This window comes from the organism of the source record quoted next, unplaced genomic scaffold (assembly GCF_019419815.1).
Source record: "Pyrus x bretschneideri cultivar Hongxiangsu unplaced genomic scaffold, Pyrus_bretschneideri_v1 Contig8, whole genome shotgun sequence".
Taxonomy (NCBI): domain Eukaryota; kingdom Viridiplantae; phylum Streptophyta; class Magnoliopsida; order Rosales; family Rosaceae; genus Pyrus; species Pyrus x bretschneideri.
The window spans coordinates 6,738,447-6,762,067 of record NW_025999820.1 but is presented as its reverse complement, the minus strand read 5'-3'; the positions used below and the strand labels follow the sequence as shown (position 1 = coordinate 6,762,067).

The following is a 23,621-nucleotide window of genomic DNA, read 5'->3' as shown; positions in this document are numbered from 1 at the left end:
TGTCTTAGGGTACCTTCCAACACAATGATGAGGATTTGGTTTTTAATGCATGACTGTTAAAGAGAGTTACAAACAATGATGGAAGTTTGATTTGCTCCTTGGTTTATACTTGGTTGTAATTATAGTTCATGAATTCACTTGTAATCAAAAGAAAAATTAGTTTTTGTAACATGCTTGAAGGAAGAAACTCAAACTAACGCTACAACCCTGAGAGACTTGAGCTTTTAACGTTCTTTGGAGAGTTAATAATCTGTGCATTTGTTGTCTTCTAAAGTCGTTGCATGATCTCATTATTCTTTGCTTGGTTACTACTTAGAAGGTGTTTCATCATTTAGTTCCAAATACTAGAACTCATGCCCGTTTCATTCAAAGCATAAAATTGATTAGCATAACACATAACAAGATGAAGTTGTTAGTGAACCCAAGAGCCAAATAGCCGTACCCCACGTTCATTTGTTTTGTAAGTTTAAGCCCCGTTGAGCCTTGTTTAGCCTATGTTCTTTGTTAACCCACGTTATCCTTACCTAGCCTAGAATAGGACCATCCATGCCTTTGTCCTTAAAGCATAGTGAACATGACTTAGAATGAATTCCTTTTGATTATTCTTGTGCAGAAAAACAAGTGTGGGGGAAGGGATTTATGTGTGGGAATTTGTGCCAAAAACAAGAATTGGGCACGAGAAAAGAGAAAAGAATGAAAAAGAGGTCAAAATAAGTGAGAAAGAACTCACAAGTGTTGGTTGTTGAAGAAAGGGTCCAAAAAGTTAAACTAGACCCTAAGTATTGTGTATTTCATCCCCTTGTTTGTCTAAGTGATTTTCTGCACTCAAAAGTGAATTCTAAGTGTCAAGTTCATTACTTGTTTGCTATCGCTTTAAGAACTTTTGTTTATCCTTAACCTTTCTTTGTTAGCCAATACCCCTTAGCCCCGTTACAATCCTTAACTTCTATCTTGAGTGTTATGTATTTCAATATGTGGAGTTTGGGATTTGTTTGAGCATATAGTGTCCCTGGTTCTCGCATCTAAGTAGTAGCGTTCCATTCATGAGATCATATCTATAAATGCTTAATCATTCCAGAAAAGTGTTTCTTTTGTTATAACATGTGTGAGTGTTCGTTTTCATGTTTACATCAATCTTCTCACATATACTTAGTATAGGGAGTGTAGTTAGAAAATCTGTGTGAAAATAAGAGTGTATCCAGTAAGGAATTGAGTGGATTCTCTAAGGCATGTTACTACGTCCATAATGTTATTTTAAACGATTAAATGTGAGCTAGTGAATGGTAACTATGATTAAGTATATGCTCAAGAGTAGGGATAACTAAAATCTGTGGGAATAATGATCTTTGGCATGTTATGTATCATTGGAAATCCCTGAGGCAAACGTTGGAAGGTTTAGTTTGTTTGTTTTGTTTCTTTTGTTTGTTTGTTTTGCTCGAGGACTAGCAAAAGCTAAGTGTGGGGGAAATTGATAGGAGCATATTTATACGACTTAGTTAGCTTGTTTTCTTGCATTTAATTAGCTAAAATATGTTAATTATAGTGTTTAAAGTTATTTTCGTGCAATTTCAGGTTTTAGTGTCAAAGTATGCAAAAAGAAGCAATTTGGAGCATTCTAGAGCATTTTTGGGTCAAGATTGGATAGTGCAAGCATGGAGGCATGAGGATGGACGAATTTGAAGGCTTGAATTCAGTTAGGGAGCTGCAAAGGGGCCTAAAAACCTTATTTCTAGAAGGCTTTATCTATTCACACATGGTGCCTAATTTCTACCTTGTCTCCTAGCCGTCCTACCTTGTCTCCTAGCCGCCCTACCTTGTCTCCTAGCCGTCCTACCTTGTCTTAGCTGTCCTACTTTGTCTCCTACCTTTCCTAGCCCTATAAATAAGGCTTTGCAGCAAGGCACTAAGGGGGATCACTCATTCACCCAATTTTCGTCCATTCATCTAGCCACACCATTCTACACATCCTAAAATCCCAGAAACACAATTCCAGCCACTTTTACCACCTTTGCCGCAACCTTCCATCCAAGCAACCATTCATCCACCATAGCCACACCTTCCCACCACCATAACCACCTTGTGCCGCCACCATTGAAGGAGAGGAGGAGTAGTGCCGTGCAGTCCAAAGGAAGGAAGAAACCTTGCACATGCAATCTGCAACTATTGGAGTGTTTGGAGTTCTTTCTTCTATTGTTTCTGTTTTCATGTTTAATTTAACTTGTTATTCAATTATGTTAAACATGTGGAACTAATTTCTTTTTAGTTAGGGGCGAATTTGAAGCCATGGACATATGTTGGTTATGATTTGATTTACTCCAGTTATGAATTCATGAACTTTAGATGTGGTTTACTTTTCTGTTTTGATTAAGAACTTGTTTATGTATGTGGGTTGAGGATCGACAATTAATTTGCATGCCTAAACTTGATGCTAGGATATAAGGGAATTTCACCTAATCGTTATGAACTTATATTCATGAGTAGTAAAAATCGCTAGTCACGATTGTGTTTAGTAAACCCTAGGCTGGATTAACATGCGTATTCCATAGTTATGAATGCCTAGTCGATGTTTATGATTTCCGTTGAACTTAATGATCTTTGTTGAATGTCTCTATCATGCGTATTCCATAGTTAGGGACTTTGATTAAGAATAATTTGGTTGTAATGCGTATTCCATTCAATCCAATGAATCTAGGGAAATCTGAAAGTTAATTTAAGCGGACCTAATTAACTTGGAGCATTGTCATTCATCGTTTGTTGAAGTCATAACTGGGAATCAAATTATATGCATATGGTCATGTGTGGATAAGGAACCCTCTAACTAGTTTCTCATCCTTCTATTTCATCAAAATCGGTTTTAGAATCTGTTTTGTTTCCAAGTTTCTATTTTAATTTTAAATTCGTCAAAACCAATCCCCCATTTATTTTAAAGTGTTAGATTAGTTAGAAATACATTTAGTTTGTGTTTTTAAGAGTCTTGAGTCAAGTTACAACTTAATTTCGTCCAAATTTGTGTTTGTACTCAAAACTGCCCAGAAAGTGGTTTTTAGGCAGATTTGAGTGTGTTTGTGCTGTTTTGAGTCTTTTAGTTTGTTTGAATGTTTTAAATTTTAGGTTTGCATTCATTAAGTCTAGTTTAGTGTTTTAAACTTTGTTTTTATGTTTCTAAGTCATTTTAGAGGTTTTAGCAAGCCCTCCTAATCCCCGGTCTAGAACGATCCCTACTTGCATCCTTACTACAATTTGACAACAAGAGGGTTTAATTTGTGTGTCAAGTAATTCTCACATCAGTGGCCAGCCTCGCAACACAAAAATTCCCAACAAAACCGCATGCATTTTAATCAAAGGGATAGTGGAAGACTACGACGAAGATGGTGGAGAAGGTTTTGATCCCCCGACTAGGTCATTTCTTCAAAGACGACTTGATGAGTAATCCTGACAGGTCCAACAGTCGGTCGGTCAAAACATGAACAATTTGCGCGAAGTAATACGAAATAATGGTGATACACACACTAAATTGCTTGAACTATTAGTCAGTAAAGCCTTCGAAGATGGACACTTCGGTCAGCCTCGACAACTTCCATTTAAGAGTAATCCACTGTAAGCCGAGACAGGATCCGCTCGGCTCCAACCGATTAACTTGGACAAAAGAGGATGATCGAGCAATAGATCAGACGGATCCGACCAGGGAGTGGAAACAGCATCCGTCAATATGATCGAGGTCTAAAAGATGATCGATTCAGCCCTAAAAAAAGGGCTAAAGTTCCCAAATTTCATCCATCTATACCTAGCTTATATAGAGAGGTTTGAATATCTTAAAGGCTTCAAGATCCCAGATTTCAGCCTTTTTGCTGAAGAATCGTCATTGTCTTCGTTAAAACATATAGCTCGGTTCACTGCGCAATACGGAGATATTAATAGTGACTTCCATAAACTGCAACTATTCAACTTCTCGCTAATAGGTTCAGCTTTTGTTTGGTACATTAACCTCTCACCTAATTCCATCCAGAGTTGAGAGGAACAAGTCAAAATGTCAGATTCATCACTAGCTAGGATGGCTCAAACATCAGACGAGTCGCCCATGGAATACTTAACAAGGTTCAAGTCGGCCAGAAATTGGTACTGAGTACTTCTTCCTGAAGTTGAATTCGTTATAATTACTCTAAACGGCCTAGATGTGGAATATAAAAAGAAATTCTTGGGGGCAAAATTTTGAGATATGTATGAACTGGCCCAACACGTCAAGGTGTGTACACACACACACACACACACACACACATAAAAGTAGGCCGAGCTGCCAAGAAAGATTTTTCTCGACCTCGCCCGCCTTTCACGGAGGATCTACCGCAGCTCAACGTGACCCACACACACACACACACATAAAAGTAGGCCGAGCTGCCAAGAAAGATTTTTCTCGACCTCGCCCGCCTTTCACGGAGGATCTACGTCAGCTCAACGTGACCAATTTTTACTACACACTGGAAGACATATTGTTCAAGGAGGTCGAGAAAACATCGGGCCTAATTTTTTATCACTTCTCTTCAATCATGGGTTGTTCTTTGGTCAAAAGAAGCCATGACCATGTTCTCCCGAAAAGTTACTAAGAATCAAGTGCACAGCAATAGGTTCCTCCCGGCTTGATAAGTAGACGGCCGAAGTACTTCTGATTAGCTAGACGGTTGAAGTACTCCTGATTGGTTGGAAAGACTTAATTTCCTTAACCATTCGGCTTGTGAGCCGAAGTTCAAGGAAACTGAGGGGCAACGTTTGAACCCAAAATTACACCATCAGCTCAAATAATCGAGGCCGTTAGATGATTAGAGATTTTTCTTAACATTACATTTTTTTTATCATAGTAATTATCTTGAAAATATCCTTAAAGTGTACAGAGTTGTGATATGCGTAAAGATCCATGCAAAAGAGGTTATGTGAAATGCGTGCAACATTAGAATCTTATCTTGCATGCAGAACCACATAGAACAATACTACAAGGATGCAATTAATATTGGGTGATCAGCATATGGATATGCCTTTTGGATTAGTCAAAATGAGGTAAAGTGATGGGATCAGGGTGGTTTTGCGGATAATGCAAAACTATCAACCATGGTATTTTAATTATCATGCATGCATAGTTACACTTGGACCAATAGAGTGGAGAAAGAGAAGTTTCGGTTGGAATAGGATGCGTTCATTTGGTCAAGCCACATATATGGGAAAATATATTTAATCTTTTCAAGGAAAATTAAGAGATAGCCTTTATCATATCTTGAAGATATTGGACGGCTAAGGTGATGGGACACAAGTTTGAGTCAAGTGATGTTCTACAAAGTTAGAGCGACAATTAGACTCTACAAAGCTATCAAGCTGTGCCAAGCAAAAGACAGCTACTATAAATACAAAGTCGCAAACAACATTTGAGGGCCTGTCCAATTCAACACACAAATTGCCCTACACAAACCTTTCAAACATTTTGAGATTTTTTTATTTTCTTTTTCCACCAACACACCTTCAGTTTGGATAAACATTAATGTGAAGGTAGCCGGTGACATCTTCAGTTTGGATAAACAGCACTGTTGCCGTAGAATCAGCTGTTCCTGGAGCACCTTCAGTTTGGATAAACAGCATTGCGTCAAGGCCGACTGGTTATCTATCCAAGTCTCGGTCGAGAAGGATTTTCGAATCCTTATTGGCAGAGGTCATCTCATTAGCCATCTCGGCAAAGTGAGGTGTTACATGTTACTACACTCAGCACATTAAAAGCCGAATTCGATATTGAACTTCGTAGAACTAGCAGCCTTGTCTTCAAGCTCAAGAACCCAAAGGCCAAGACGTGTTCCTTCCTCGGTCGCAATTGAAAGATCAAGAAGTCAGTAGCGCACTCAAAGCAACATCAATAAATTTTACTCTTCGGCCGAGCTCGACCGACGAGTTGGCACCCCCTGCATCAATCGAAAGACATAGTTAGCTCATTAGTTACTCGGTTTGCACACCACGTAGGCTTTGTAATTTTTAAGGTCAACAATTGTGTTGAGTTATCACATTCGTCATGGCTTGCACACACCTTATCTTGTTGTCACCAATCCAGTGATTAACTAGACCTTATGCAAAAAGTTCCCTCTCAAGGGTGGTCCTTATTCTTTAACAAGAAAAGCCATTTTACTAGTAAGTTAGTTCAATCAAATTTGATACCTTAATTAAAGTTATTTATTTATCGTAACGCTAAAAGCAACCTCAAATACAACAACACAAAACAAGATGAATTAATGCTCAGAAGTATTATTGAGATAATTAAATTACAAAACAATGCCTCCAATTCAGTTTCGAACATTGACATTGGCAAGTTGCATGTACATTGATTCACCATGCTTTGCAAATTGAGAAAGAGCATTATAAGATGAACCCCCTTCTTCCAATACCTTTGAGGCACTTTCTTTTAGCTTCTTCATTCTTTCCCTCAAAACAAAGCCTTTGTGGTCCTCCATAATCATTCTCACCATTTCCTCGATCTCCTTCCTCTCCACAACTTTTTTCCACGGTGGTACTTTCGACCGCACCGCCACCCTAAGCTCTTCTGTCAGCAACGTGGCGTTCGTCCTTTGCTCTGCAAAAAGAGGCCAAACAATCATTGGCACTCCGTTGGTTAGGCTCTCCAAGGTTGAGCTCCACCCACAATGTGACAAAAACCCTCCAACTGATGGATGGGCCAAAATCTCCACTTGTGGGGCCCACAATGGAATAACATGCCCGAGGTCCTTGGTCCGATCAATGAACCCTTCAGGCAAGTACTTCAACGGGCCTTCAACATCACTGTCAGTCGTAAAATAAGCCGCATGCGCAGTTGTTACGGTGGCAGATCGTATCACCCAAATGAATCGTTGTTGGCTAAACTCTAAACCCCAAGCAATCTCAATCATTTGCTCGTGCGACAAAGCCCCACCGCTACCAAATGACACAAAAATTACGGACTCATTTGGTTGCTTGTCTAGCCAATCAAACACCTTACCCTCCGAACGGTTGGACTCATTGGGCCTTATTATGGGCCCAATTGGATAAACGGGCACTGTCGAGTACCTGCCCAACAAGTTCTCATCTCTAAGCGCCGCAAGAGTAATGGGCTCTAACTCCTTCCACGTGTTTAGCAATATCCCATCACTACACTTGAGGATCCGGCTTGCAATCCCAACAAAATCATGGTAACGCTGGTCGGTTCGGTCCAACATAATATCAATGACATCGAGCCGAGGACGTAACTCCCTACAACCTGGGATCTTCAACGGTTCTTTGTGGTCAACGAAGTTTCCTTCGACTTCCTTGTCGAATGTCGGACAGCAAATCACGAACGACAAAAACCATGCATTGGAAGCAAAGAACAAGTACTTTGGAATCCCTAGCTCCTCAGCAATGGGAAATGATTCGGTGCCCAACAGGTCCACAATAAGCATGGTCGGGGTGAACTTCATGGCACGTACGGCTGACTGGAACACATGTCGCAGCTCTCGCATCATTACGAACGCGTTTGTAGGCTTTGAAGTGTCCGGGGGTGGGAGTTGGACGATGTCACATATTTTTGTGGACGCGGCTGCCTTGAGTTCCGCCTCGGAAGACGGGAAGATGAAAATTGTGACGGCGAAGTTTTGGTGTGTGACGAGTCGTTTTCCGAGCTCGAGTACAGGGATGAGATGCCCCATCCCCGGGCTGCAGAGAATGGCTGCATGTTGCTTGGAGCTCATGATCTCCGTTGGACCTACGGTTACAGAGGAGGTTGAGAGTTAGAGACTCAAATTCTCAAAGAAAATACAGGTGCATACAACGAGTAAGTCAAGTATACAAGGAATTAATTGGCAGAGACATTATTGATTAGAAAAATCAGAAGGGAATGATTAAATTTTAGTTGAAGTGGTTGTGACGGTAGAAAGCGCAGACCATATAAACGGGAATTGATTAATGATTTATTTAGTTGACTGATGCGCACAAAGATGTTCATAGAAACTGTGTGATCAATCAGGAAAGATAACCGCTGGAGTTTTTCGGTTCACCTAATTGAGGTCAGGATTTGAAACTCGGCTTGGCTGGATTTCAAGCGAATAAAATTTAACAAAAAACTCGACGGTACATGAGATTTGATTTCACACTAAAACCCCAAATTGAATCATACGATACCAAAACCCTTCAGATTAAAGAGTATTAGAGCCTAATACAACAAAAAGAGAGAAATTAAAGAATTAAGAGAAAGTGAATACCTTGCAAAGTGCTTGTGCGTGAGCGAGGGTGAGTCTGTCGGCTGTCGACTGTCGGCAGACTGGCTGAGAAGTGAGAAGTGGTGGAAGAGGAGGACTATAACAAGAGTAAATGATCAAGGCCAAGTCTTGTCTAAATTTCAACCTGTCTTTCTACTCACCCAATGTTGTAAGAAAAACTTGGGTCCCTTCCAGCGTACGGTTGTGGAAGAATCTGGATTGAAAAAAAAAAAAAAAAAAGTTTTTAAAATCAAACGAACTATACGTTATACGTGCAGTTTATGCCCATATTTTTCAAGTGTAATACACGTTTTTTACTAATACAAACCTGTTGTTCAAAGAAAGATTTTTATTTTTATTTTTTCATTTTGATGGAAAAATGAATTTAATGTAAACTGAAAATTTAGGAACTACTTGCCCGTTTGATAATCATTTCGTTTTCAATTTTTATTTTTATTTTTTTCAAAACTGAAATCTTGTTTGATAAATATTTTTAGTTTTCAAAAATAAAAAAAATTAAAAAAATAAAAAACTGTAAACCACAAAGTAAAAACTCAAAGCCAAATTTTGAAAACTTAATAAAGCAATTTAGACTTGTTGATCAGTAGTTTGGACTAGAAGAAACTTGGCTTTGAGTTTCAAAAATTGGCTTTGAGTTTTCACTTTATGATTTTTAGTTTTCATTTTTTTGAAAATTAAAAGTAGTTACCAAACAAAATTCAGTTTTTTTTTTTTTTTAAAGTAAAGACAAAAAACTGAAAATGAAATGGTTATTAAACGGCTCACACCCGACCCTAACATCCAAGTGGATATAGATATCAAGGCATGCTAACCAACACCCTGAAAGATGACGAGGTCATAAAGTGAAAGTGATGTGTAAAAGTACAAACTAATTAAAACTTAAAAGTAAAACAAAAATGCCCAGTGTACGAGATGGACCCAATAAGCATGTATTTGGGTTAACTCTAAGGGTGTGTTTGTTTGAGCTCACTGGCTTAGACTGGATTATGTAGTAGTCTAGTCCCGTTTTGTTAACAGTCCAGGACCAAGTTTAATGAGATTAGAAGAGACTCGCGGGGACTAACTCCCTTGCTAGCAGACCCATAGAGAACCATGGGATTAGCGGGGACTAACTCCCTCGCGTCTTCCTCTGCTCCTATGTTTTCACAAATGTCGAGAGCCACCATCATTCCCCATCGCCAATTCCCTTCCTTCCTCCTCTCTCCTCGCTTTCTTCTCTTTCTGCTCCACCGAGATCCGAGCACGGCTTGAACTCAGCAGCGACGGCGACAGTTGCTCCATCCTGCTGGTACTGTAGTTCTGCTGTTGCAGCGGCGACTTAGTAGCAGTCGACTTCTCCTGCGCGTAAGATATTCTAAACATGCTCGGGAACTGTTGGTCAAAGAGCCTCCTGAGCCATGATTTGAAGATGGGTTGCGCCGAGTCGACCCGGCTTGGCTCAATCAAATTCTCGAAATTGATATAAATCGGTTGGATCTCATCGGAAATGGCATGGGTTTTACAAACTACAAATTACTTTAGAAAAACTGGAGGTGAAATTCGAATCAGTTTGGTATGCAGAGGTTGTGGGTGATGTTTTTTGTAGAGAGGGAGAAGGTAAGGGTAATACGGCAAAGTTTTGTAGGATACAAGCAAATTACAAAGTCTAGTTCCATTGCAAAATGGAAAAAATAAAATATTGGGACTAAAATATTTTAGTCCGAGATTTAGTCCAGTACTGCATCAAATACTTCACTATTTTTATCCTGCTTAGTCTAAGCCAATCCAATCCAGCTTAGTCCCTGCAGCTAGTCCAGTCTGAGACAGTCCAGTGCAACAAACGCATCCTAAGTGTATTGAGGAGCCCCGAATAGTTAATTAGTCTAATTAAAAAGAAAGAAGGCACAAATATTGGAGCACTCCTGTTGTACAATTCTCAACACACGCACTTGTAGTTCCTGTGAAGCTATTGAAATTGTTAGTGCAAAATTGATAATTTTTAACAATATGCTGAGTTGTACTGTCTTTGATTAGTGTGTGTTTCAATTGTGATTATTTTAGTCTAAATTTGTCTCTCGTGATCTCAATCACCCAAAAAAAAAAAGAAAAAGAAAAAAAAAGCATTTCAAAGACATCCACTCAAGTAAGGTCGTCATGTATATGCATTCATATAGGTAGGTCTTGATATTTTTTTTTGGTTGTAAAACAGGGCTAGAAGCTAGCCCAAACAAACCTACTCAATAATAAATCTAGACCTGGACATCCCAAGTCAATCATCACGAATAAAATTAATTGAACAAGGAGTATCATCAAAATAAAAATAACCTAAACCTAAATCAAGACTATAAGTTGTTAATTCTCCGCCACAATTTTTTTTTTTCCTGTAGACATGTCCAAGTTCATATTACCAAAATCTTCAAAGTAAATCTCGACAAGCCAACATAAGAGAACCTAAAAAATGATTATTGCCAGCAGCTTGACTAGGTCTTACTTGATATTTAACTTGATTTGATCTTAGCTAACGTTTTGAGTGGTTAAAATATTTTTGGAGCAGCCCAATAATGTTTTGGCTGCCATGATTCGAAATGTTAGTTGCAGCCAATTTGATATTTTTGTATATTTATCAAGTTGATAATATCAAATGATTTTCAATTTCATCTTATTGGGTGTACATTTATTCTCGAGTAATGTTTTTAAATTAAATTATGTAAATTAAATGATATAGTTATTAATAATTAAATTATTAATTAAGTATTAATTAAGATATTTATTTTTTATTAATAAAATATCATTTAATTTATTAATTAAAATTAAAATTTTAATCTTCTAATATTATCTTAGCCTTTGTCCTCACACCCGCACAAAAGTACAGAAGAAAAATGTGCCTGCAGCTTTTGATTTTTCTTCCTAACACTCACACTAACACAAAAGGACAGAAGAAACATGTGCTGTAGCTTTTGATTTTTCTTCCTCGCACTCGCACAAAAGGACACAAGAAACATGTACTGTAGCTTTTGATTTTTCTTCCTCGCACTCGCACAAAAGGACACAAGAAACATGTACTGTAGCTTTTGATTTTTGAAGGAAGAGAAAAAGTCGGCTGCCGCTTTTTGGTTTGACAGAAGAAGACAAACATTGTGCTGCTGATTACCCAAAAAAAATAAAAAAATTGGTGCTGCTGTTGCCGTATCACACTCACACACATACGTAATGAGTGCAGCATGTATTCTGAAGAGAAAATAGGGTTATTATACCAAATAATCTTTGAGATTTGCATGATCAAAAGAAATAGTCATTCAAATTAAAAATCAATAGAAATGATCTTTGAGATTGCCTACCATCCATGATTTTGGTCCTTCCGTTAAAAACGATTTTGAGCAATTTTCAAAACTTTGTAACTCAATCGTTTCTTAACCAAATTCGACATATAATATATCAAAATGAAGGTAGGAAAATGTAGAATAATATTATACTATTTGAAAGCCCAATGGTTGCCAGAGATGGTCAGAAAATAGCCTGAAAGGTAACTAGTCCGCAAGGTGCAACTTGAAAAATAGATGGTTCGGATCATTAAAGTTGGTGTTGTTGACCCTAAAAATTACAAAGCCTATGTGGCGCACAAACCAAGTAACTAATGAGCTAACTATGTCCTTCGATTGATGTAGGGCGTGCCAACTCGTCGGCCGAGCTTGGCCGAGGGGTAAAATTTGTTGATGTTGCGTTGAGTGCGTTGCTGACTTCTTGATCTTGCGACTGCAGGCCGAGGAAGGAACACGTCTCGACCTTCGGATTCTCGAGCCTGAAGACAAGGCTGCTAGTTCTGCGAAGTTCAATATCAAATTCGTCTTTCAATGTGCCGAATGTAGTAACTTGTAACACCTCACTTCGCCAAGAAAGCTAATGAGATGACCTCTGCCAATAAATATTCGAAAATCCTTCTCAACCGAGACTTGAATAGATAACCAATTGGTCTCGACGCAGTGCTGTTTATCCAAACTGAAGGTGCTCCGTTGTTGAATAGTTCTACGACAATAGTGTTGTTTATCCAAACTGAAGATGTTCGTCGGTTGCCTTCACTGTGCTGTTTATCCAAACTGAAGATGTATTGGCGGAAAAAGAAAATAAAAAAAAATCTCAAAGTGTTTAAGAGGTTTGCGCAGAGTAGTTATGTGTTGAATTGGAGGTCCCTTGAATGGTGTTCGTAGCCTTGCATTTATAGAAGCAGATATGTGGTGCGGCTTCACTAGTAGAATTTGATTTCAATTCAAACTAGATAAGCGAGAGCCTACCTTTAGCAAATGACAGAAAGCCATCATCACCTGACTTTGCTTCGGTATTATCATCGTTATTCAAAAAGCCCATGTTTATCCCTTCTTATCTTCCGGATGCATTCCACGTGGCCATTTCCTTATCTCATGATAGGCCAAAGCCTATCACCACCTATTTGCCCGTGTGCAACCATGCATGCCACATGCTTTTTTGCCAACCACACGCACACATGCAAAACACCTTATCTGAAAATGCATAACCGTATGACACTTAAGCCACGTGCACAAAATCAACCCCAAAAACATGCATTAGAATAGAATCCCAATATTGCAAAATAACAGCATGATTTGGGTTTCTTAATGCGATTGAAGAACTTGAAAAACTATCCAGACCAAGTGCACGCAATTTGATATCAAAAACTTATCTTCGATCTTCTAATCCGATAGCATTCAATCTTTTGGACTCCTTAATTATCTCCACATTTTTAGAAATAATTTTCCTAATAATTCCCCAGATAACATCGTGATTATTAAAATCATAATATTATCTAGACAAATTATTAATCAATTATCTCAACCTTCTTCCAATCCAATGGCTCAGAATTTTACTCATTCTACGGTCTCGATTGCTCAGGCCAATAGTGTAAATTTGGGTTCAAACAGGTGTGTACTCCACAACTAATCCCCATTTTTATTAAAAAAAAAAAAAATTGGGGATTCATTCCCTTAAAGGTTTCCTATATACATATATTTATGTGACCAGGCCAATTGGTGTGATTGAGAACAAAAGGAGAACAAAATTTATTCTGCACATGTAATTTGCCCAATAGTAAGAGAATACACACCATTCTGCCATATATCTTATTGATGCTTATACTTCATCATACAATATTCAAAAGGATTTTTAACTAAAATGGCTGCTGAGATTGACCTAACTCCTTAGTTTAATCACTAATAAAGTTTGTCGATTTTTATTGTTAAGGACTAAACTGAGAAGTTAAGACAATTCTCAAGATTATTTAGGTTAAAATGCCTATTGAAAACAGTAAGCATATTTAAGAGCTTTCATGTTCTCCAACTCTCCTAGCATTTTCTTTGATTGCCACTTGATATTTGAGAAATTGCATTATATGATGAACCACCTACGCTCCATGCTTTGGCAGCACTTAATTTAAGCTCCTTAACCCTACCTCTTATTGCTTGACCATCTTTGTCCACCATGATCTTTCTCACCATTTCCTTTATCTCTTCTCTGTCAACCACTTTCTTCGATGGAAGCACTTTCGATCTGACGGCAACACCAAGTTCCTCAGTCAACATTGTAGCATTCATCCTCTGCTCCGCATGGAGTGGCCAAACGATCATCGGTACTTCATTGGTGATGCTCTCGAGGCTTGAGTTCCATCCAGAGTGTGACCAAAATCCTCCTATTGATGGATGACTTAAAATGTCCACTTGAGGCGCCCAAAGATGCACAACTAACCCAACGTCATGGGTCCGGGTCAAGAATCCCTTGGGCAAATATGTTGATGGGTCATCGTCTTGGTTTCCTTAAATAAAGATATTAAATGTAAGTGAAAGTATCGATTGTAACACAATATCAATAATTTATCAAATACTATAAATTAGTACATTTGCACAAATAAAAGTTTCTACGAAGATAACAAATAAAATTTGATGATATATATTTGGTAAGTTTGAAAATTACCTGAAGTGAAATAAGCAGCATCTGCGGATTTAGCCGGTGGTCGTACAACCCAAATGAATCTTTGTTTACTCAACTCCAAACCCCAAGCCATTTCTGTCATCTGCTCAAAGGACACAGTCCCTCCACTCCCTAATGACACAAATATCACAGATTCACAAGGTTGCTTGTCTAGCCAATTAAACAAGCCCTCCTCCCTTAGACCGGTTGAGGTTGAACCAGCTGATTGGACCGGCCTCGTCAATGGTCCAATGGGATAAATTGGCACCTTAGCCACTCTACCCAAGAGTCCCTCATCCCGTAACGCATCTATTGTTTTGTGCTCCAAGTCCTCCCATGTGTTCATCAAAATCCCATCACTCTTTGGGAAATTAGTACCTATCCTTACATATTCCAAATATTGTTGGTCAGTCCGGTCCAGCATCGGGTCAACCACGTCATCGGGCTGAACGGGCTTGCAACCCGGAATTCTCAACGGTTCAGTTTGGTCCACGTACTCTCCTTCCACTTCTCTATCAAAAACTGGCACGTAGACGGTCAAAGCTACGAGCCATGCAGTGCTAGCAACGTAAACGTACTTAGGAATCCCCAGCTCGTCGCCGATGGACAGAGATTCGGTGCTGAAGAGGTCCACGATAAGCACTGTAGGACGAAGAGAATACTCCATTCCAAGTATGGCTGACCGAAACGCAGGTCGTACTTCACGCATCATGACTGCAAGGAGGGTAGCGACAGCAACATTGGGGCCAACACAGCCGGAAATGTCGGGCGGTGGGAGTTCAATAATGTCAAAAAATTTGGGGGTGGCAGCAGCCTTGAGGAGCTCAGACTCAGTCTTGGAAGTAGGAGATGGGATGGCGAATATCGTCACTGTGAAATTCCGGTGGGTGACAAGTCGTTTTGCGAGTTCGAGGGAGGGGATGAGGTGGCCGAGGCCTGGGCTACAAAGTATGGCAGCATGTGGCTTTGAGCTCATGGTAGATGGAGAGCAATGGCTTTAGCCTTTAGTGCACCACTTGGGCTTTTTTTTTATTTGAACACAAGTGCACTAGTTGAGCTTTAAATAGGGAAAACAAGCAAATCAAAATAATCGATTGAGCTTTAAATATTAAGGAATAAAAAAAGTGGTGGCGCCCACACGAAACAAGGAATTCAATTCCTGAAATTGGAGGAACGGGATTCTTAGTTTTGTGAGGTATTTGAATTCCCTAAGGGCAAGGGAATCGGAAATGCATCTTTTATTCCTATTATACCCTCACTTATTTCTTATTATCCCAACATTGCCCTTCATTTTGACACTCATTATGTCATTTTTAATAAATAAATAAAACCTATTTATATATTTTTATATAGATAATTTTATTTTATAAATTTAATTAAGAATTTAATTTAATTAATTAGTATGAAAATAGTTTATTTATGTAAGGGCAATTTAGTCATCAACTTAGTTTTCATTCATATTGAAGTGAATTAGTAAACAATTTATATGGACTCAACATCATTCTTGTCATCATTTAATAAATAAATAAAACCTATTTATATATGCTTATATAGATGAATTTTATTATATAAATTTAATTAAGAATTTAATTTAATTAATTAGTATGAAAATAATTTATTTATGTAAGGGCAATATAGTAATCAACCTAGTTTTCCTTCCGATTAAAGTGTATTAGTAAACAACTTATATGGACTCAACATCATTCCTACTTCGATTCCAAACAGTTTTAGTAAACAACTTCAACGGGAATCTGATTCTGATTCCACCTCTTTTCAATTCCTTCTCAATCCAATTCCCCCTCAATCTAATTCTTCTCAATTTGATTACAGATTAATAAACGCGTCATTAATGTTTCATAAAGTTTTTTTACGACTAAAAGGACAACCGCCCCTCTTGCTATTATGTGGCCACCGTTCAAAGATGACAGATATAAACCGGAAAGGAAAGCCAAGTCTCCTGGCAATTTTTATCTTTATTTGATGAGCTGACAAATACTTTTCTGTAGGGGAGTTTTCTGGGTGTCATTGATTGCGAATTATTTCAAGAGGCATATTCATCTGAAATGCTACAGAAGGACCGGCATCAGTGAAAGGTACAGTCATATTTATCTCTTTCATTCCTCTGAAAATATCTTTCTACGATATGATACTGAGAAACAAAACAATGACAATCAAATCAATAATTGTCTTCTAGTTAATTTAATTTCATATTTTCTTTTAATTTCTTACGTATGAGTAAATATGAGAAATATTGGAATGAAATTGAATCCATAATCTTCTTCTTTTAATTAATTCTCTTTCCTGCCCAAGTCGGCTGTCACCACCCCCTCCCAGACAAGAGACTCCACACCAACCTTTAATTTTGATAGAACTTATTCACGAATGAACTTGAGGTTTAATTATAAAATCAAAGGAATATTTTAGTCCGAGATTTAGTCCAGTACTGCATCAAATACTTCACTATTTTTATCCTGCTTAGTCTAAGCCAATCCAATCCAGCTTAGTCCTTGCAGCTAGTCTAGTCTAAGACAGTCCAGTGCACCAAACGCACCCTAAGTGTATTGAGGAGCCCCGAATAGCTAATTAGTCTAATTAAAAAGAAAAAGAAAGAAGGCACAAATATTGGAGCACTCCTGTTGTACAATTCTCAACACACGCACTTGTAGTTCCTGTGAAGCTATTGAAATTGTTAGTGCAAAATTGATAATTTTTAACAATACGCTGAGTTGTACTGTCTGTGATTAGTGTGTGTTTCAATTGTGATTATTTTAGTCTAAATTTGTCTCTCGTGATCTCAATCACCAAAAAAAAAAAAAAAAAAAAAAAAAAAAAGGAAAAGCATTTCAAAGACATCCACTCAAGTAAGGTCGTCATGTATATGCATTCATATAGGTAGGTCTTGATATTTTATTTTTTTTGGTTGTAAAACAGGGCTAGAAGCTAGCCCAAACAAACCTACTCAATAATAAATCTAGACCTGGACATCTCAAGTCGATCATCACGAATAAAACTAATTGAACAAGAAGGAGTATCATCAAAATAAAAATAACCTAAACCTAAATCAAGACTATAAGTTGTTAAATTCTCCGCCACAAATATTTTTTTTTTTTTTTCTGTAGACATGTCCAAGTTCATATTACCAAAATCTTCAAAGTAAATCTCGACAAGCCAACACAAGAGAACCTAAAAAATGATTATTGCCAGCAGCTTGACTAAGTCTTACTTGACATTGAACTTCATTTGATTTTGGCTAACGTTTTGAGTGGTTAAAATATTTTTGGAGCAGCCCAATAATGTTTTGGCTGCCATTATTCGAAAAGTTAGTTGCAGCCAATTTGATATTTTTGTATATTTATCAAGTTGATAATATCAAATGATTTTCAATTTCATCTTATTGGGTGCATATTTATTCTCGAGTAATGTTTCAAATTAAATTATGTAAATTAAATGATATAGTTATTAATAATTAAATTATTAATTAAATATCGATTAAGATATTTATTTTTTATTAATAAAATATCATTTAATTTATTAATTAAAATTAAAATTTTAATCTTCTAATATTATCTTAGCCTTTGTCCTCACACCCGCACAAAAGGACAGAAGAAAAATGTGCTGTAGCTTTTGATTTTTCTTCCCCACACTCACACTCACACGAAAGGACAGAAGAAACATGTGCTGTAGCTTTTGATTTTTCTTCCTCGCACTCGCATAAAAGGACAGAAGAAACATGTGCTGTAGCTTTTGATTTTTGAAGGAAGAGAAAAAGTCGGCTGCCGCTTTTTGGTTTGACAAAAGAGGACAAACATTGTGCTGCTGATTACCCAAAAAAAATAAAAAAATTGGTGCTGCTGTTGCCGTATCACACTCACACACATACGTAAAGAGTGCAGCATGTACTCTGAAGAGAAAATAGGGTTATTATACCAAATAGTCTTTGAGATTTGCATGATTAATAGAAATGATCCTTCAGATTAAAAATCAATAGAAATGATCTCTGAGATTGTCTACTATCCATGATTTGGTCATTCCGTTAAAAACGATTTTGAGCAATTTTAAAAACTTTGTAACTCAATCGTTTCTTAACCAAATTCGATCTATAATATATCAAAATAAAAGTAGGAAAGTGTAGAATAATATTATACTATTTGAAAGCCCAATGGTTGCCAGAGATGGTCAGAAAATAGCCTGAAAAGTGACTAGTCCGTATGAAAACTGGAAAACTGGAAAACTAATCGGAAACTGGGTAAACTTTAAACGTTCATAACTTCTTCAATACTCAACGAAATTGAGTGGTTTAAAAATGAAAATCATACTTCTCAACGAGACGAAGAGAATGGTATCTTTTTTTTTTTTTACTACTAACTCGCCGTGATTTGGCCGGAAAACGGCTCGAAAATGGTTAGCCACTTTCGAGCCGTTGTCCAACCAAACCACAGCGAGTTAGCCTTAAAAAAAAGTACCATTCTCTTTCTCTCGTCAAGAAGTATTATTTTCATTTTTGAATCACTAGATTTGGTTGAGTATTGAAGAAGTTATGAACGTTTAAAGTTTACTCAGTTTTCGGCGAGTTTTCCAGTTTTCCCACGGACCAGTCACCTTTCAGGCTATTTTCCGGCCATCTCCTGTAACCACTGGGCTTCCAAATAGTATAATCTTATTCTACACTTTCCTACCTTCATTTTGATATATTATGGGTCGAATTTGGTCAAGAAACGATTGAATTACAAAGCTTTGAAAATTGCCCAAAATCGTTTTTAACATAATGACCAAAATCATGAATGGTGGACAATCTCAGGAACCATTTCTATTGATCATACAAATCTCAGGGACCATTTTGTATAATAACCCGAGAAAATAATATTTCTCATATTGTTTTTCTTCATGTTTTATAAGAAATTAATTAGAAAAATATGTCTTGTGATTTTTGTAATTGATTAATTTTTAAAAACTATTTTAATTCATACATTTTGCATAATCACGTTGGTATCTTGCAAAGTTCAAGAATAAAGTGTTTGACGACCGCATTTTCACAAGAAGACTGAAGAGAGATCAAGTAACAAAACGCAGCAACAAAACAGCCCTACTTGTCTATGTGTTTAGTTGATGAGTTTTGTAAGTATTATATAATCATTTTTCTTAGTTTTTGTCCTGATTTGGGAGCCCTAGGATTTCTCAAACCCTCGTTAAATCCTACATCATGTGTGCACATTTTATTTATCTTTTTAATTGCAAATGGGTAGGATAGTTTGATATGAGATGTGGATGTGAAAACTAAATTCAAAATTAAATTTGAATTAGATTTTTAAGTTAGAACCTACTCACCTCCTGAAAGTTAAATTAGTACTCATTATAAAACTTTCAGGAACTCAAATAATGAGAGCGTATTTTCAGCCATGAGACCTTACATATCTTATAGTGCATGTTAGGAATCATCCTTGACTTTCTTCCACTTCTCGTGCCCACGTCACATGTGAATGCAAAATAAAGGGAAAATATAGAGATGCTATAATATTTTTGAAGACACTTGTTAACTTTAGTAGTTAAGAGCAAAAATTTACTTATGCATTTGGTTTTGGATTTCATGATTTTTGGTATAAATGATTTTTAAGAGAATGACTAAAAAATAGACAATTAATTCGTTGAAATACATTACAATGCTAGCCGTATAAAGTTTTAAGTTAGATTTATCCTTCCAAATGTTGTTGTGTGTGTGTGTGTGTGTGTGTGTAAAATATATGGTATATAACCCTAAAACATACGAGTCACAATGCTTATATACATGCAGCATATGATTTGCTCAAACTTGGAGAGCTGACAATTCTTGTCCAAGTTGTTCTAAAGTCTGTAAGTCAGGTCACATTAAATCGGCTCATCTATCGTTCAGTGTGCCCGACAAGTGAGATAATAGTCCTAACCTTCTGGTTAGCTAGGTTCTTGGAAGATTGGTTGGCTTAAATCGCGTTGTTAATTTGTTGGAGGCCTTGGATTCTGGTTTTCCGGTTGGTGATTACTCTGTTGGTTTGCTTTGTTTTGTCTTGCTTTTTGTTCTTGTTTACTAGCTGAAATTGTGTTCCCTGTTGGCTGGCTTGTTGTACTCGTTCGTCTCGTATCGTTTGGTCATTGTTAAAAACGTAATAAGTATTTATTGAACAAGTAATGTTGTAAAATTATATCTTTATGGTCTTTTATTTAAAATGGTCCCTAAGATTTACATAACTCATTATTTTCGTCCTTGAGATTTGAAATCAATAGAATTGGTCTCTAAGTTTGTCCACGATCAATCGTTTTAGTCATTTCGTAAACATCTCCATTAAATAAGGATAAAATGACATAAATACTCATAATTTTTGTCAAATCATTTTGGTCTATTGTTTATTAAATTAATGGTGGTTTTGTTGTTTTAATCGTTATTTAACATAAATATTCACGGAATGACCAAAATAATTGATAATAGACAATCTCAAAGACGATTTGTATTGATTTCAAATTTCAGAGACCAAAGTAAAGAATTATACAAACTCCAATGATTATTTTAGTTAAAAAGCCTATCCTTATTACACGATAGAATGTTTGCTTTGACTGGCAGAGGCATTGTACGTGTGTCTAACTTGCGATGCTTTATGTTATCCATTATTCTAAGCTATCAAGTTGTTTGGTGGCCTCAATCCTTAAACCAATGACATGTTGTCACTTGTCATGAAAGCCCATTATTCCAAAAGTCTTCTAAATGGGATATATTATGAGGTTTTAGTTTTTTTATTATAGTTGCCAACCTTAATAATTATTAATTTATTAATTTTAGGTCATTAGTGTGATGATTTATCTATTGCTAATTATTAATTTTAGGTCAATGGAGAACTTTAATAAATATTATTGTAACTACATTTTTGTATTAGTTCGCATTATTTGACAAATAATGTTTTTATTGGTAACTAGTTATAACTTATTATAATTAATGTAGTAAGTGAACTCAAACTTCTAATATAATGTGATTTGAAGAATATCCATCTATTCATCATTACTCTTAACGAATACGTGATATGTAGTTCAAGTAATTGAATATATTAATTCTGCATCGAGTCTGTGTTCGATTTTCATTCTCCTAATATCAAATTGTTTATTAAAAATATAACGTCACTCTAATTAGATCAGAAGGAAAATTATATAACATGACATTTTCAAGAGTACATCTCTAAAATGATTTAAATGATTCATACTACAAGCACCGAGTCCAAAAAACTTTGAATTCATAAGACAACAGGAGTAATGTGCGTATGCAAGTAAAGGAGAAATAATATTTTATACGTAATTTACACAATCATTATTATAGTCACGTATATTACACAAATTATCATACTGAAACAAGGCAAACATGATTTAACGCAACTAATTTGCAGCACACTTCCTGATTTTCATGCATCATAATGCTAAAAGCAACCTCAAACACACATATTAGAACACAACAAACTATCACAAAAACATCTTCTGTCTCCTGGAAGGAACCATATGATGATCACTCTCCGCCATTGACAAAGTTCATGCACATTAGCTCACTGTGCTTTGCAAATTGAGAAAGGGCATTGTGAGAGGAACCTCCCTTTTCCAAGGCTTTTGCACCACTTTCTTTTATCTTCTTGACTCTATCTCTCAACGCAAAACCTTCTTTGTCCTCCATGATCTTTCTCACCATTTCCTCTATCTCCTCCCTCTCCACCACTTTCTTCCACGGTGGTATCTTAGACCGAACTGCCACACCAAGCTCCTCTATTAACAATGTGGCGTTCATCCTCTGCTCTGCGTAGAGTGGCCAAGCGATCATGGGTACTCCGTTGGTGATGCTCTCTAAGATTGAGTTCCAACCACAATGCGACAAAAACCCTCCAATTGCTGGATGGACCAAAATGTCCACTTGTGGGGCCCACAAAGGGATGATGAACCCAGTGTCCTTGGTCCGGTCCAAGAACCCTTTGGGCAAGTACTTTATTGGGTTATTGTCATCACTACCGCTTCCACCGGTGAAAAAGGCACCATCTGCGGTTAAGGTAGGTGGGCGTATCACCCCAATGAACCTTTGTTGACTCAGCTCTAAACCCCAAGCGAGTTCGGTCATTTGCTCGAACGACAAAGTCCCTCCGCTTCCGAACGACACATAAATCACGGACTCATTTAGTTGCATGTCAAGCCAATCAAACACCTTTCCCATCAAACCGGTTGGCTTATTGGGCCTCATGAGCGGCCCAATTGGAAACACGGGCATATTTGTGTACCGGCCCAATAATTTCTCATCTCTAAGTGCTGCAAGAGTGTTGGGCTCTAGATCCTCCCAAATGTTCACCAGAACACCATCACCCTTCGAAGTCTGACTACAAATCTCAACAAAGTCAAAGTATTGCTGATGGGTCCGGTTCTGAAAAGAGTCAACGACATCTACTTGTGGAAGTATGGACCTACAGCCCGGGATTTTGATTGGCTCTTTTTGTTTGGTGAACTCCCCTTTGACTTCCAAATCTAGGGTTGGACCATAAATCATGAAGGAGAGAAACCATGCACTACAAGGGATATAAACATATTTTGGAATCCCAAACTCATCGGCGATGGAAAATGATTCGGTGCCAAATAGGTCTACGATTAGCACGGTGGGACAAAACTCCATGGCACGTAAGGCTGACCGGAACGCATGTCGTACTTCTCGCATCGTGACCGCAAGGATTGTCACGACAGCGGCATCTGGGGCAACAAGGCCGGAAATGTCTGGCAGTGGTAGTTCGACGACTCGGCAGAGTTTTGGGTTTGCTGCTGTGTTAATGAGTTGAGACTCGGCATCAGAGGTGTGAGATGAGATGACAAAGATTGTGACAGTGAAGTTTTGATGCGTGACAAGTCGTTTTCCGAGCTCGAGGACTGGGATGAGGTGGCCCATGCCTGGGCTGCACAGTAGTGCTGCATGTTGCTTTGAGCTGGTGATCATCTCCATGGACGTATAGTGATAGAGAGGCTGCCGTTTACAGAGAGAAGAAGAACCAAAGGGACAATATATTAGGAGTTTATAGGGAAGAGATAGTAATCACATATGTTTTAGAACACCATGCATACATGTGAGGATATGAACATTGAGACCTAGTACCACACACACGCACACACACACACACACATATATATATATATATATATACATACATACTATAAACACATATGCCTGAGCTGCTCAAGGCATCAAATTCTATAATTTAAGACTTAAACGGGTTTAACAGTAAATTAATATGAACCGAACATGGGATTTGGATTTTTAATTATTATCGGTATTTGTTGACAAATGCACAGAGATTGATGTGTCATGTGTGTAACTTTGTATACTACAGGAAGACAAGCCCTACGCAATTATAGAATATCAAAGATAGACGAACTTTTGCA

At 37.4% G+C, this 23,621-nt stretch overlaps 3 protein-coding genes across 3 annotated transcripts; all 3 read right to left on the bottom strand.

Annotated features, from left to right (window-relative positions):
* Nucleotides 1-6,253: 6,253 nt before the first annotated feature.
* LOC125473073 (anthocyanidin 3-O-glucosyltransferase 5-like) lies at nt 6,254-8,393 on the bottom strand. The gene is made up of 2 exons (XM_048575351.1): nt 8,238-8,393; nt 6,254-7,741 (listed from the first exon to the last, which is right to left on the bottom strand). The coding sequence occupies exon 2, from the start codon at nt 7,725-7,727 to the stop codon at nt 6,312-6,314; it is 1,416 nt and encodes a 471-aa protein (XP_048431308.1). The 5' UTR covers nt 7,728-7,741; nt 8,238-8,393; the 3' UTR covers nt 6,254-6,311.
* Nucleotides 8,394-13,585: 5,192 nt separating this feature from the next.
* LOC103941282 (anthocyanidin 3-O-glucosyltransferase 5) lies at nt 13,586-15,250 on the bottom strand. The gene is made up of 2 exons (XM_048575820.1): nt 14,211-15,250; nt 13,586-14,052 (listed from the first exon to the last, which is right to left on the bottom strand). Exons 1-2 carry the CDS (start codon nt 15,181-15,183, stop codon nt 13,586-13,588), a joined length of 1,440 nt encoding a protein of 479 aa, XP_048431777.1. The 5' UTR covers nt 15,184-15,250.
* Nucleotides 15,251-21,528: 6,278 nt separating this feature from the next.
* LOC103941286 (anthocyanidin 3-O-glucosyltransferase 5-like) lies at nt 21,529-23,184 on the bottom strand. The gene has a single exon (XM_009351480.3). The coding sequence runs from the start codon at nt 23,182-23,184 to the stop codon at nt 21,724-21,726; it is 1,461 nt and encodes a 486-aa protein (XP_009349755.2). The 3' UTR covers nt 21,529-21,723.
* Between the last annotated feature and the right edge of the window lie 437 nt (nt 23,185-23,621).

What these genes read in the sequence shown, in the direction of transcription:
- LOC125473073 (XM_048575351.1), bottom strand. Translation starts at nt 7,727, where the DNA reads ATGAGCTCCAAGCAACATGCAGCCATTCTCTGCAGCCCGGGGATGGGG.
- LOC103941282 (XM_048575820.1), bottom strand. Translation starts at nt 15,183, where the DNA reads ATGAGCTCAAAGCCACATGCTGCCATACTTTGTAGCCCAGGCCTCGGC. An exon ending in TGCTGCTTATTTCACTTCAG is followed by an intron (nt 14,053 to 14,210) that starts GTAATTTTCAAA and finishes TCTTTATTTAAG; the next exon opens with GAAACCAAGACGATGACCCA.
- LOC103941286 (XM_009351480.3), bottom strand. Translation starts at nt 23,184, where the DNA reads ATGGAGATGATCACCAGCTCAAAGCAACATGCAGCACTACTGTGCAGC.